Genomic DNA, 15,349 nt, shown 5'->3' on the forward strand with positions numbered 1-15,349 from the left:
CATCATTTGTAATGTAGCTGCGCGTCGGACACAGTAGTCTCCATCCATTATCATTGATTAATTTATTTAGAAGGTGCCCGTTACCCGCGTTATCAACGTAAAAGGATTACCGAATTGACATGCAAGGTGCATTATAGTTTGCATCTGATCCGGTCCGGTGCACCTGATAATGCTATTACGTCAACGTTAGCCTGCGGGAAATTGGTGACGGCGAGGAAATGTATTTACCGGGATTTTTAAAAAGGTTCGTTTTCGCCCGGGCTCCAATTAATGCGCAAATTTTTAACAGGTTATCTTTCCTGCAGGTAATGGAACTTCCTAGTTTGTAGCGCAGTCTGTTAACAATGTAGGTCGGTAAATAAATATACGACAAGGTGAAGTTGTGATCAATAATCCGTTGCAGACGGCGACGTAGTAAATGATAAACTACTTCGGTACTTCGGTAGGCAGTGATCCGTGCGATAACCTGATCTTAGGCAAATCGAAGGTGCAGACAGACATACGATGCTCGGAGACGGAGTTTAAAGTTTTGCAGTTTAATTGAAGGGAGTTTATGCTCGTAGGGCACTTGTGTGTGCTTTTTACCCTTGCAAGTTTTTCATATTTTGATTTCACATTACAGTACAATGGATGTTTCTGTCACCATGGAAGTATTTTTTTTTATTTTTTGCACAATTCGTGTATTACTAGCAGCATACAAATAATAAGAAGAATTTAGTACATTTATTGCTTAATAAGACCTATCAGTAACAAACGAATTCTGCAATTGACTTTGATAAACAATGGCCGAACTAAATTGGACTCTAAAATTATTCCCATTAGAGTTCAAAACAGGACGATCGTGTTCTGTTTCTGACAGCTTACCTCAGTTTCTATTTAGCAATATTACCTACATGCAATACCTGGAATTCTCGTGATGACGCAAGCCGCTTTTGTCGACGCCCTGACGCTCTGACGTATGATTGAGAATAGACATTCAATCCCATACGTTAATAGCTTATTGTTTCAACGGTCTCAAGCTGGGATAGGCTTCCCTTTGACTTTAGGATTTGCTAAAATAATGGAGTACGGGAACAAATAGATTCTACGGGGAATGTGTCAAAGTTGAAGTTCAAAACAGGTACAATATTCTGGATATATCTAGTAACATTCAATAAACGTGAGAGGAAGATATAAAATGATTATAATAACAGAAAAACTATGGCGTGCCACAATTTACGAGGTAACAGAAATAACATCACCACCACCACTGTTTTTGACGATAACCTTTATTATTACTATTCAACCCTCTATCAATAAGAGTTCATACGTATTTTTTTTTGTACCAAACATCATCCATTGAATCTCGGTAGCTTAAGATCCATATGATTGTTGAACCATTTCATATTTTTTACTCTGTATCTGAAATATCCCTTTTTCTTGACTCTCCCAAGACGTTGTAAAGTCTTGATGAAGGGGAGGAATCGAACCAGGCCATGCAGCTCGTCTCCAAGGCAGAACACGAATGCTTGCTCCACGTAGGCTGAAATACAAAAGTAGTTTATTAAGAGCTAAGTATGTAGCTCAAGTCCGATGTATGGAGATGCGCACATGTTACCTCGTGATAACTGGGTGACATCTCTAATTGTCCCGATTACAGACACGATTTGAAGATTTTTTACACAATACTAAATGACTCACATTTCTTCTAACTCAATTCATTCAATCTGTTCCTTCGTCCCCGTTTTGTCTAGAATTGAATAATAATTATATGCTTGGCTAAACATAATTGCCTCTCACTCCTACTACGTAAAATATTTTCATTTTTAACACAGTGTAAAGATCCCCGTATAAACATATAACGAGCCTCTATGCGAAATAAACAGTAGCATCCATTAAAATGCACTTTTCATTTAGTCAGTCAAGCTAATCTGAGTCTAAAAGCCGTGTATTGGATTGGAGGGATTAACGGTTTCCATAGGGCCCCTTTCGTGTGGTGTAAGTCGTGGTGGCCTAGTGGGTAAAAGAACCAACCTTTCGAGTATGAGGGTGTGGGTTCGATTCCAGGGTCCAGGCAAGTACCAATGCAACTTTTCTAAGTTTGTATGTACTTTCTAAGTATACTTAGACACCAATGGCTGATAAAAAGGTGAAGGAAAACATCTTGAGGAAACCTGGACTATAAAGTCTGAAATCACCAACCCGCATTGAGCAAGCGTGGTGATTAATGCTCAATCCTTCTCCGTGTGAGAGGAGGCCTGTGCCCAGCAGTGGGACGATAAAAAGGCTGTAACAGTATAGGGCCCCTTTAATCCGCTCCACGCCTATGTTGGGGCCAACCAAACTTAATTTTAGTAAGCCATTTACGATATGCAGCTTTGTTTTAAAATAAAACTTGTAGCTTTTAATAAAAAACTAAAAAGTGGTAATATTTATTGAATTTCTATCGAGGGCTTCCAATCCTCCATATAGGTATCTGTCTCCATTTTATAAAACTCGTTGTTAAAACGAACAATACTAAAATGATAAAAGGTAGACTATTACAGAGCTTCTATAAAATATTTTCAGGTAACAAGGCAAGGTTCCCTCACAATTTAATATTTTATCGGCTTATTATGGATGGTATTTATTTCTTAGAAACTTTGTTGCTCTTGCAACCTACGCAGCACGAAGAGGAACATGGAGTATGAAGATGCGGAGTGCCACTGAAGAAAGAAAGGTTGCTTAGACGGACATCTTCGTAAAGACTACCAGATTCGAGGAGGTATTTAATTAAAGATTAACAATTTTGATAGGACTTTTTACACAATTACATTAAACAAATAAACTACTGCCTGAAAAACGTATTTTTTAATTATTTTTTAACCGACTTCCCAAAAGGAGGAGCTTCTCAATTCGTCTGGATCTTTTTTTTTCCAATAAAAAAGCCATATCAAAACTGTATACCATTAGTTAAGTGCCTACTCAAATTAGAAAATACCGTATGTTTTATATTATGGCTTCGTAAGTAAGTACTTCTCGAATTTTCGTTATATAACTGACATTATTATATCAACAGCGTGTCTATTTTTGAGGTGTTTGTACCTACGCACTCCATTTCCAACTCATCTAGGACCGAAAATAATAAAATACTTGAACCTATTATACGTCAGGTAAGTAAGTTCGCAGACATGATTCTATGGAGGAGCAGAAAATCGTTCTGAAGGGCTTTTATATGGAAGCTAATTCTGCTACGTTATTACTAGTTTAGCAGAGAATTAGCGGCTTGCAGCTCTGAGGGCATTCCTCTATTGTTCCTCTGAGTAAAGAGGTTTAAGTCCTTGCAGTAACGTTGTTTATAGAAATGCACTACAACGTAAATTATTACCTATCGTTGGTAGCTGATTTTAGTTTTCTAGTCTGTTCTGGTTGTGGATCGTAAACGTTTTCGTACTTCATCCTCCGAGCCTTTTTCCCAAACTATGTTGGGGTCGGCTTCCAGTCTAACCGGATTTAGCTGAGTACCAGTGCTTTACAAGAAGCGACTGCCTATCTGACCTCCTCAAGCCGGTTACCCGGGCAACCCGATACCCCTTGGTTAGACTGGTGTCAGACTTACTGGCTTCTGACTACCCGTAACGACTGCCAAGGATGTTCAATGACAGCCGGGACCTACAGTTTAACGTGCCATCCGAAACACAGTCCTTGGTGTCTAAGATATACTTAGAAAGTACATACAAACTTAGAAAAGTTGCATTCTAAGTTTGTATGTACTTTCTAAGTATTAAGTATTAAGTAGTAAGTAAGTAAACGTTTTCGTACTTATTATCATTTATATATTACCCACTATTTATGGATACATAAACATTTTCACTTAACATAGAATTCTTACAATGATTGTTATTAATTTCAGAACATTCCACGAATATGAGCAAAATAAAAAAATGCTATAAAAATACATTGAAATCTTTGATGAGAAAAAGATTTTAATTTTCATAGAATTCTACTGTAATAATGAGAGCTGTCTGTATTTTGTTTTGAAGCAAACATTTTCAGTGTGCATACTCGTCGCGATATTATTGAATACGCTTTGTAAGTAGTCGACAGCTGTGTCTGGTCTCATGCAAAACGATGTAAATACTATCTTTGCAATAACTGCAGGATTGCACACTACGCTGTATTTAAGACTGTCAATTGTATTTAGGTGCCTAAAATTTGAAATCACAGAACAAGAAATTAATATTCTGTTGCTGAAAAGCTCTGAAACTATCATTCACTTTGGTACTTGTGTCGGTTGCGAGATGATAAAATTTTTATGTTTATTTAATTAGTGATATATAAGATTTTCAGTTTGCATGTCCTATAAAGAACAACACTCCTGTAGGGACTTTCGCAACATACCGCACCGTATGTGCTCATGTGGAGATGCCAAAAAAGCTATACTTTGCTCTTTGCGTAAAGTGGTGAAATAATGGGGAAGTGAATAATACAGTTCGAAGACAAGTGACTGTCGCGAACCATAGCGTCATTTGATAAAGTAAGTAAGTAGAAATGCTCTCACGAGCCTCGTGTCGCATGTCTCAGAATCAGTTTCATACATTACCACCACACTCGGAAGGCCAGCTTTACAAGTTTTTTAATACTGATTAAAAAGCAATTATTCATATAACTTGTATCAAAATGCAAGAATTGTGTGAATAAAATTGCTGGAATTTATTTTGAGTTAAATTTTGTTGAATTCACGATAGTTATTGAAGAGTTTACTTTGAATTTATCATTTTTAAATTGCGGCTTCAATGTAGAGATACTTGGAAATATACCAATTAGCTTCGAACAGCAATAAATACAAAAATGGAATCGTTATTAAATTCTGCGTAATTTGTTCTAATAGGATTTCAACTGGAGATCTATTTATATTTCTTAATCAGTATTTAAGAAAGACTTTGAAAGGCTTCGAGTTAAAAATGGGACGAGATGTTTGTCTTTTCTCAAACGTGGCAGACTTTTATTTTTGTCTCGTCCGTTAGGGAAGGGTGCAACAGAGCAACAGGGTGCAACAGGGCTTTTTAATCATAACTTTGTAAAAAAACTGATCTCTATCAAAATACTCAACTACAGAGGGAGTCCATTGTGAATGAATTTTGTGCTTACATGTAGATTTTTTAATTTCTGATGGAACATGTGTCACTTATTATCGGTCGCGTAGCGCCAGTATAGGCTAATATATCTATGCTAAAACATGAAATAATTCACGCCTAACTGACCATCCGTCATTGCGTCAATCATACATTTACGATACGCTCGACGCATTTTCCGTCAGATATGAACCGACCCTAAAAATCGGGAGTTGCATCTCTCTGACCCTGGATTGTCATTTTTTCATTACCACCTCTTTTAATACCATTATGAATATCATAAGGCCAAATCCCTACTAAAACATATTACATTTTTCCGTTATTTATCTACCCAAGATTTATAGAAAATCGCTCTATTGCACGACGATAACGTAACAAAGAAAGGAAAAAATAACACTTATTATTTTAAGGAAAATACACCCGTTTCCAAGATACGGTATGTGGCTTACAATAAATACAAGAACAATTGCAAAAACAACGCTAATTGGGCATCGATTAGGATAAAAATACAAATAACCTTCACTTGGTATCGAATGTCGGGGAAAAGGTTCAAATAAGTCTTTGTTTTATTATTTGTCCCGTCTCGTGTCTGGTGCGCCTGACCAACCTTTTGACAATATTTGCCGTGGTGTTTTAATGTCGTATTCGATTTAATACAAGAGATGGTAACATTATGTAGGATGCAAGAGTTTAGGCGTAAAAACCATTACGCAAGGCGCTTTTAATTTTTATCTTACCTTAGTACCTTACCTTTTATCTTAGTAAAGTAGTTTGGCAAAAGGAAATATTAATTGTCACCCAAAAAATACAAAAAAAAAAAATTGTAAGTTGTCTAAAAGAAAGCTACTTTTTGATTTCATGTTTTATTCAGTTAAAGTCAACAAGAAGGAAAAAGGCGGTAAGTAACGTGTTGTAAGTACGTTAGGCAAAGCTCACAGGTATGAATTTGTAATTATACCTACATTAATTTCAATTCGCTTAAAAACAGTCGATGGATGGTGTGATGGCAGGCCTTAATGTTACTAATTGTGAGATGACGGAAGATAAAGTATGGAAAAAGATTTAGATAACAAAATTGAGATACTGACAGCATAATGTCAATTTACAATAAGCTTGGCTGCCTAAAAAATACTCAGTATGGGTATGCCCAATATTACTTATTTTAGACGTAATTTTAGGCCAGTGCCTGAATTTTGGTTTGTCTATTCTATGCAAAGAAAACCTCCGACAGAGGTACACAGAAGTTATACAAAGGGCAGGTCAATCCCCTCATAATTAAAATTATACCCTAGATAAATACCTGAAATAAGATGAAAATGAAATAACCTGTTATTCTGAAAGTCTAGGCCATTTTATTACAGCGCCGCCGACGGGCGCGAATATAGTTCAGAACTATTTGTTCGGATTGCAAACATAGTGCTCCCCTAGTATTTTTTTACTGCAATATGTAATAGTGCAAAGAGGCCAAAATACCTTCTTAAGTATTTAATATCATAATTATTACTGAGTAGCTGCTAGCGTTTTCACCCGCTTCCCGAGGGAACTTATTAACACACCAAGATAAAATGAAGCCTATGCCTATATAATCCCGTATATAAGTAATGTGACTGCCAGGTTCGTTGTAAAACACTAGTCCTCAGCTGCATCCAGTTAGACTGGTTGCCTACCCCAACATAGTTGGGAAAAGGCTCGGGAGATGATGAGTGTTGTATTAAATAAGATGTTGTCAAGCAGTGATGTGTTTCATTACAATGAGATCTTTGTATAAGAATAACAATGTAAATCTCTTACTTGTTCCTGCATACTCGTCATCGGTATCCCAGGTGAGCTTACACTGCGCCGCGTCCATGTAACAATGGTTCTGGAACATGAGGGATGGCTCCCTCACCTCCATGCCGGGATTGCCACATACTGGTGCGTACGTGTCAGGACATTTCTGGAAGACATGGACCACCTGGGTAAAAGAGCTCCTTATTTACAGCGGTTTTTCCGCGAGTAACCGAGTAACGCGGAATGTCACTTGGTTTTGAACGTCATTTTTGAACTCAGCATCATCAGGCTAGTTTATCATCCCACTGCTAGGCACAGGCCTACTCTTGTACAGAGAAGGATTGAATGGTTTCCTATCATCACGCTTGCTTAATACGGGTTGGTGATTACAAACTGAATAGTCCAGGTAGCCTCGAGATTCTTTCCTTCACCTTTAGTCAGTCTTTGATTGGTGTCTAAGCTATAGGTACTTATAAAGTACCTACAAACTTAGAAAACTTGCATTGGCACTTGCCTGACCAGGAAATGAACGCATACTCATACTTGAGATGCTCGTGTTTTACTCACTAATCCACCACGACTTATATTTTTATGCTGACGATTGTTTTTTGTCATAATTATACCGACTACAAAGCACCGAGTATTCCACCAGTGTGAAAGCCTTCTAATAATGTAGACACCTTCAAAAGTTATACATATTAGAATATTATCGGCCAGCGGTTTTATTTTATTTTATTTTATTTATTTGGCTCACCAACAATCGTTTACACGATACAATTATTAAATACAAACATCATAAAACAATACTTGTGTAACAATCTCTTAAAGGTAAGCACAGCATGCATTATACAAATAAGTTAAAGTTAAGATTATGACAAAATAATACTACATATAAATTCGACGATGTGAAAATTGTAATTAAATTAAACATTACCAATTAAATTAAAAATTACTAATTACAAAATTAATTATTTAATACAGTGCTAAAAAAAATTGAGATCAATTAAATAATAAAAAAGGAGTAACCAGTAGTTTCACATAACGAAAAAAAAGACTAGCGTATTTTTTAAATTTTCTAAACTATTACAACTTTACTTATAAAAATCAACTAGTCATCTTTTTTTCTCCGTAGTCTAAATAATACTTTTTTAAAGGCTTTTTGAACGAGGAACAATATTGACCCAATGCCGCCTGCAGCGTTTAGTGCACGTCAATTTATCGGATTGGATTAATTATTTTGAGACAAAAACAAAACGTGGCTCGACTATTTTTTCATGAATTTCCATGATTGTTTATTGCTAGTATTATTTGCTTCGTTGAAGAGTCTTCGAAGAATTTATGTCTGGCTTTCCGTGTCATACCTATATATGTATACATTTTCTGTACTAATAAGCTGAAGAATTTGTTTGCTTGATCGCGATATCGATCGGATTTTTTTTTCAGCGATAAACAGCCTATTTGTTAAAGAAAGCTTTAGGGTACTTTTTATCTGGGTTTACGAAGAGACGTTGGTGAATCTGCTGGCTAGTAACTATATATTCCTGTAGAAACAACAATTCTTTGGCCAATATTTACTAAGAAAGGTGTAGGAATTTTTATGATATTCGTAGGCAAAATTTAACTTTACCCAAAGTAACATTCGGAATGAAACTGAGAAGAGTAATCTATGGTTAGGTTGTTTTGTCTCTAGCCAGGTCGAGAATGAACCTTGACTAACGTGTATTGTTTCAAGTGTTTTAATTATTAATAAGGACGTCCCAATAGCCTAGATGAGATTACTTAGCTCTAATTTGAATGTCAAAATCAAAGAGTATTTTATACTGGGAGATAGACAGTTTTCTGATAACAATCCGATTTTAGTATCACGATTTAATTTATTAGAAAAAGTTCCCTGTCCGGTGTAGAAATAGAAGCACCTATGTCTTTGTGTGTTGCTCTTATTTATACATACTAATAACTTACCGTTGGGCACTTATGAAAGCAAGATGATAGCGTAGGTGAATGCCAACGATCTTCACTAATATTCTTCGGTATTACGATAAAAGGAGTAAACACCTTGACGGGCCCAAATATACGTATCATTTTCCTGCGTGCGCTTTCGTTCAGCATCGGGTACATCTCCTTCAATCGTAAACCAGAAGTATGGGTTGCCGCAAAGAACTTCGAAATACTTTGGTTAATATTCCGATGGTCTAACATAGAACCATCAACAACGACCAGGTTCTTTGATTTCACAACGTCATTTGATGTATTATTTTCTGATAGCACTGCTTCCTCATCATATATCTCTTCTATTTCCTCATTTTGAGAGTTATTTAAGCAAATAAAGTAATCAGTGATGGTAAAATTTAGACCGAAGTCGCAATTGTGTCTTCTGAGCTGGCATTCATTCTCGAAGGTTCTGACTTTAAATCCTTCACCGTAGCGTCGGATGCCGCAGACTGAGTGTCTGGCCACATTCACGCAGTTTGGACATACGTCGGTGTCCACTGTCCTCGGTACAATATTCTCTTCGTCTATTGTAGGATTGCTACAATGTTTCATGCTTATTACGCCGAAAGCTGCAAAAATATTAAAAGATACTTAAATGTAGGCCTATATCATCCTTTTTACTGTCCCATTGCAGGGCACAAGCCTCTTCTCAATTAGAGAAAGAACATGAGTTACACCACGGTAGCTCAACGTGGATTGGTGATTTCAGACTCCAGTTTTCCCCAAGATGTTTTCCTTCTTCTTTATTGAGCTTGAACTTATGAAAGTTATATTGGTACTTGAGTTTGAAGCGCATGCTACAATAAATAATAGTTTAAAAAAAAAACTAAAAAACACGCTTTTTATAGAAAAACGAACTAAAAATTAGAAAATAAATTTTAATGGATTTAAATTAAGAAAACAGTGTTAAAAATTTCAATGAATATAAATTAATAATAGTGTGAATACAAAAAAAAAATTTAAAAAAAAGCGTGGGGTGCATGGTGTCAATAGTTCTAAATATTTTATTGACAGATATGAGTACAGTGATTTTCATTTCGATAATATCTTAAAAAGCGCCCCACGCTTTTTTTAAATATTTTTTTTTTGTATTCACACTATTATTAATTTATATTCATTGAAATTTTTAACACTGTTTTCTTAATTTAAATCAATTAAAATTTATTTTCTAATTTTTAGTTCGTTTTTCTATAAAAAGCGTGTTTTTTAGTTTTTTTTTAAACTATTATTTATTTTCTACTTTTTAGTTTGTTTCAAAACTATTATTTGTTTTGTAGAATTAAAATTCTCTTTAGTATACAAAAATTTGTCAATATTAGAGAAAACGGCTAAAGATAATTATTGGAAATAAAAATTAACATCGAGTCCTGCCTTATCGACTGTAGAGAAAAATTCTAGAAAATTTTAATTAATTTTCTTACCTTATCGACTATAGATGAAAATTATATAAATTAACAAAAATCATATTTTGCAAAGCCTAGAAGTCGGTGTCTAATGGATGTTACTAAGTTAATTTTGCCACCGACTTCTAGGCCGGTGCACCTAAAATTAGTTTTTTTTTGCTTTTTAGTGTTTTGGGAAGTCGGTTTAATTTTTTTGTAAAAAGGTTATTTATTTAAAGCTTTTCAGTGATACGAATAGTTGTCACTATCCATACAAGCGGGAAGTTCTCATCAATACAAAGAATATAAGTCCAAACGAGGTATTTTACATGTTCAGTTGTCGAGTTCCCTCGACTTTCTCTGGTCTCCATCATCAGGTCAGCTCCAAATCTTCACTGTTGCATAGGTCTTGTCAATACGCATAATCTAAGCCCAAACACGAGGTAGTTTACATATTCAGTTGTCGAGTTCCCTCGACTTTCTCTGGTCTCCATCATCAGGTCAGCTCCAAACCTTCACTGTTGCATAGGTCTTGTCAATACGAATAATCTAAGCCCAAACACGAGGTAGTTTACATATTCAGTTGTCGAGTTCCCTCGACTTTATCTGGTCTCCATCATCAGGTCAGCTCCAAACCTTCACTGTTGCATAGGTCTTGTCAATACGAATAATCTAAGCCCAAACACGAGGTAGTTTACATATTCAGTTGTCGAGTTCCCTCGACCCTCTCTGGTCTCCATCATCAGGTCAGCTCCAAATCTTCACAGTTGAATAGTGCTTTTAGGCGTACACCTGAGTGTCAAGTTTTTACCCTATGTATGCCTACAACTTTTGAAGGTTGCCCTCGATTTCTCAGGGTTTCCATCATCAGATCCTGACCTGATGACTATGGGACCAACTGCCAGCTATTCCGAGTCGAACAAAAAAAGAATCACGTAAATCGGTCTATAAACTAAATTTTGGGAAGTCGGTTAAAAATGGAATAATTTTATCAAATTAGTGTATTGTCATCGGTCCTCAATAAATCTACAAAGTTTGAACGAAATCTGGCCGTTTAAAGTGGGTCAAAATCGCGCCCAAAGAAGTCGGTTACAAACATACAAACATACAGGTGAAGCTAATAAAAAAAAAAAAATGACATGGCTGACAGAAAAAGAACATGAATAAGAAGGGAGTGGATGTTACTATGATGATTGACAAAGGGAAATAAAAGCGGGAAATATAGGAGCAGTACCGACCCTAAATAACTTGGGAATAGGGCAGAAAAATTTGGTTCTTGCTTGGCTTAAAATCGGACCCGCACACTCATACTTGAGTTGCTGGAGCATTTACCACAAGAAGTAGTGAGATCATAAAATTTTCTGTTCCTATGTAGGGAATTAGGCAAAGACTTCTCTTCCTAGGTTTGAATATTTCATGCCCTGCACTGGATCGATACGATTAATGTGGGCACAGAGCATTTGTGAGCAAAATTTACTTTATTTTAAAAAGAAAAATTACATTGAAATAATTTTGTGAATAACTGTTGGAAAAATCTAACATTTTAAGGCCTAAACTGCCCGTTTTGTTAATCGAAACAGAAAGTAAATCTTATAACAGATAGATATTATTGAATTATGTAAAGCTGTTAAAAAGAAAAAGTTTCGGCTTTAAAAAGGAGGTATATCATCATCATTTCACCGAATTAATTTCAAAAACAGCATGATAAATCAGCTCTCATTTCAATCAAAAGCATAAAAAGTCCTCGCTTTTACAAGAGCTTATAAATTCATAAACCAAAACCGCATCACTAGTTCAGGCGTTACGAGGGTGCATACATAAACAGACTGACACTCGAATAGCTTCCGATTAGGGATCCGCAGTAATTCGGCAAAACGGTGGCAATCCCTTAAGACCCTTGTTTATCGCGTCAACAAAACCCTCTGCCACAACAACAGAGGCAATTTGCAGCATTATGGCAACAGGTTGCGTTCCGATTGTTTACCGGTTGTCATGGTAACTTCGAGACAACTGTCAAAAAGTGCTAAGGCGCCAACTTTGCTTCTATTTGGCCGTGCGGTACTCTTCGGCGATTCCACAATGAGTAGGTAAACAGTGTAAACGTAGTGGTACTCTTACGGCACTTTATACAAGTACCATCAAAGACTTTATTAAAGTTATTCTGAAAATTAAAAATCAAAAAACAATGTCGTCTTTATTTAAAGCGGGGTTGAAATATCACTTTTCAATTCCTCACTAGACGCATGTTTAAAATCTCTTTTCCCTTTGTAATGACAATATTAATTAAATTAGAAAACCACTCGACGAAACTTTTGCAAATGCAGCTTAAACAGCAACAGCACTTGCTTTGACGTCCTATTCTTAAGTCTCAAGTGTGAGGACGCTTGGAGATTCATTTTCTAATATCGAAATGGACATCAAGTTGTTTTCACAAAAGTCTACGTCTCTAAAGAGGTAAAAGGTTCCATTTAATTAGTGGTTCAAGAACAAACTCATTTGATTTCAAATACATATTTGTAAACTTAGGTATGTTATGTACGTGCAGAGGAATGCTTGTTTTTGCAAGTTTTGGGCTGGATTTCAATTTTTTCACAATTTTTAGATCGCATTCTGAATTCCGAATTGAATGACACGTAAACGATAATACTCATATTCGTAGATAAAAAAATTGTCAATGAAGAATAGTGATCTCTTCACGTCTTCTTTGTGAAAAGCATAAAAACTGTCAAAGCTACTACTAACACTACAACTAAGCTAACAAATCCAAATCAAATTCTATTCAACCTAATCAATATATTACGCATTCCTGTTTGTCTACCACTATTAGCATCCAATATTGACATTGCAATATGATAAGCTTAATTCGGCAATACACCTCACAGGTATTAAATGTGCATGAGGTTGAAAATCGGGGGATTGACGTTGTCTACGTACGTATATCTATATTGAATAACCTGTCTGGTCAACAGGGAGATGGGTGGGCTTACATTTCCCCTTTGCCAAACTATCGCCACAGCTTTGTAGTAAGCCGGTAATGTAAAACAAAGGTGCTGAGTCTGAGTGCATTGGAAAATAGAACACTCAGATATTGCTTCGATATCGACTGATTAATCTGTAAACTAATTAGTAAATGCAAGAGATGTTATCGCCTGATAACATTATTAGGCTATACATATGTTCTTATCAGGTAGGCCTTTGTGTTGATTATGTCTGAAAGATAGAGGATGAATTAATAGGTAGCTACTTAGTTGATAAATCAATAAATAAATTGCTTTGTCTTTGGCATTTCTGTACTCAATACTAACTACGCCTTTGTCCTGTGTGAACTACCTGAAATAATTTTTCCCTCCGCAGTTTCCGATATTAAAGCAAATAAAAAACTCATCAGCCTTATTAAGTAGGAGTACCTACCTACCTATTTATAATTTCGTATACCAAAATGGACGAGGAAACCCCACTGCTTCCAAAGAGCGGGATTTGTAAAAATAAAAAGGGGGAAGTTCACAGACAACATTCAATTTCATTTCATTGCTTTTGATTATTTCCTACTGAATGCATTCCTAACTGCACCTAGGTAACACTCAAAAAAAAAAAATACGGTACCGGGTATATGTGGTTTTGACAATCTGGTTGTTAAGGGATTTGCTATGTTTAATATGAAGACGATCTCTATTTCTTATGCTCACATTATTGAACCTGTATTTTATATGGTTAAAAAGATTGAATCTCGACGGCATGACATTGTTCGAAAGAGGGAGGTTGGCAAGCTATTGTGAAAATATAAGCTCTTATTGTGCAAGGCTTAAATTGAAGCTTTGGTACAGGCTTGAATAATTGAGTGACCCGCCAGACTATCGATGAGTTCAAAAGGGTTTTTTAGTCGTTAGTAAGTAGATACACGCTACTACCTACATTACTTTAATACTAACATTTTTATCATTTTTTGTATACAATTTTATAATTTTGTCCATACATAGATTGGTAGGGTTTATTTTTAATCTTAGCTTTTTGAATTATATATTATATATTTCTAAGGTAACAGTTAATACAATATGTAAAACATTAAAATTTATCATAAATAGATTACTAACAAACTATTTCCCACAGACCTTGTGTCATATTTTAGTACCTACGTAAGTTAATTTTTGCAGCGGACGCGTAGGGCAAAATGCACCGACGGGCGTCCGCCGGAAACCTATTACGCTTGCACTTTTCTTTTCACAACGATAAGTAAACCACTTTAAATTAAAAATAAACCGAGGGTTGGTTTCTTAGAGTTGTAATTCATTGTAGGAACTCCCTAATGTGTAGATGATGAGATTCTGTCAGCGATTTCACCCGCGTACTTATCACACACGGATAGATAGGTACTTAAGGCCATTCCCAATAATCTATCTATCGCTTGTTTTGCCTATCAGAGATAGGAATTTAACAGTACTTGTATGGGGCTAATATCAAATTACTATCTGCAGTAAGAAACACAACCGTTATAGGTATATGACATTGGTAACGGCTGTTAGTAGATAGCCTACCTCATCTTCTATGTAGTGTACCTATGTAGGGATTTTCCAAAGTAAAACCTGAGCCTTATAATATAAGGAGGTACACTGTAGATACGGGCGTAGATGTAGTTAAATACCAGTGTTGTACCATTTAACATGAATAAAAATCTTGTTAACAACAGTAGAAAATCTATTTCATATGTAAGTATGTAAAGTTACTTACTTTGATTATCATCAACTTGACACCCATAGATCATCAGCTTACACTCGTTATCAAAGAGTCTGAATATAACTTCATCCTCTTCGTACCTCACACCACAGACCTTCCTGTCGTCACTCTCATCACACTCAAAATTGTCACAGAACTCCCTCTTTTCATTGTGCAGTACTTTTCCACCAGTTTCGCTAAGGAAAATAACTATAAGGCAGAATATTTTCATAACGTTAAGCCTGTGTGGGCTGCCTCTCACAATGCCTTAGCAAGGCAGCTGAGTAGGTACAGTTAAATTGCACGCATACTACCGACTAAACAGTCGGCCGACAATTGATGAGATGGTTGGTAAGTTTTTTCTCAAGAGTATCTTGATTCCAATCAAAGTTTTCGCCGGCT

The 15,349-nt window shown here is 35.9% G+C and overlaps 1 protein-coding gene across 1 annotated transcript; it reads right to left on the bottom strand.

Annotated features, from left to right (window-relative positions):
* Positions 1-1,256: 1,256 nt before the first annotated feature.
* Positions 1,257-15,203, bottom strand: LOC110383679 (uncharacterized). The gene is made up of 4 exons (XM_021344480.3): positions 14,963-15,203; positions 8,826-9,424; positions 6,885-7,029; positions 1,257-1,522 (listed from the first exon to the last, which is right to left on the bottom strand). Exons 1-4 carry the CDS (start codon positions 15,177-15,179, stop codon positions 1,332-1,334), a joined length of 1,152 nt encoding a protein of 383 aa, XP_021200155.3. The 5' UTR covers positions 15,180-15,203; the 3' UTR covers positions 1,257-1,331.
* Positions 15,204-15,349: the final 146 nt, after the last annotated feature.

The sequence above is a fragment of the Helicoverpa armigera genome, chromosome 8 (assembly GCF_030705265.1).
Source record: "Helicoverpa armigera isolate CAAS_96S chromosome 8, ASM3070526v1, whole genome shotgun sequence".
NCBI classification, from domain to species: domain Eukaryota; kingdom Metazoa; phylum Arthropoda; class Insecta; order Lepidoptera; family Noctuidae; genus Helicoverpa; species Helicoverpa armigera.

Bases quoted from the DNA above. Each gene is read 5' to 3' on its own strand.
- LOC110383679 (XM_021344480.3), bottom strand. From the start codon at position 15,179: ATGAAAATATTCTGCCTTATAGTTATTTTCCTTAGCGAAACTGGTGGA. The intron at 9,425-14,962 runs GTAAGTAACTTT...ATATTTTTGCAG, and splicing joins TCAAGTTGATGATAATCAAA to CTTTCGGCGTAATAAGCATG. The intron at 7,030-8,825 runs GTAAGTTATTAG...CATGTCTTCCAG, and splicing joins GCTTTCATAAGTGCCCAACG to AAATGTCCTGACACGTACGC.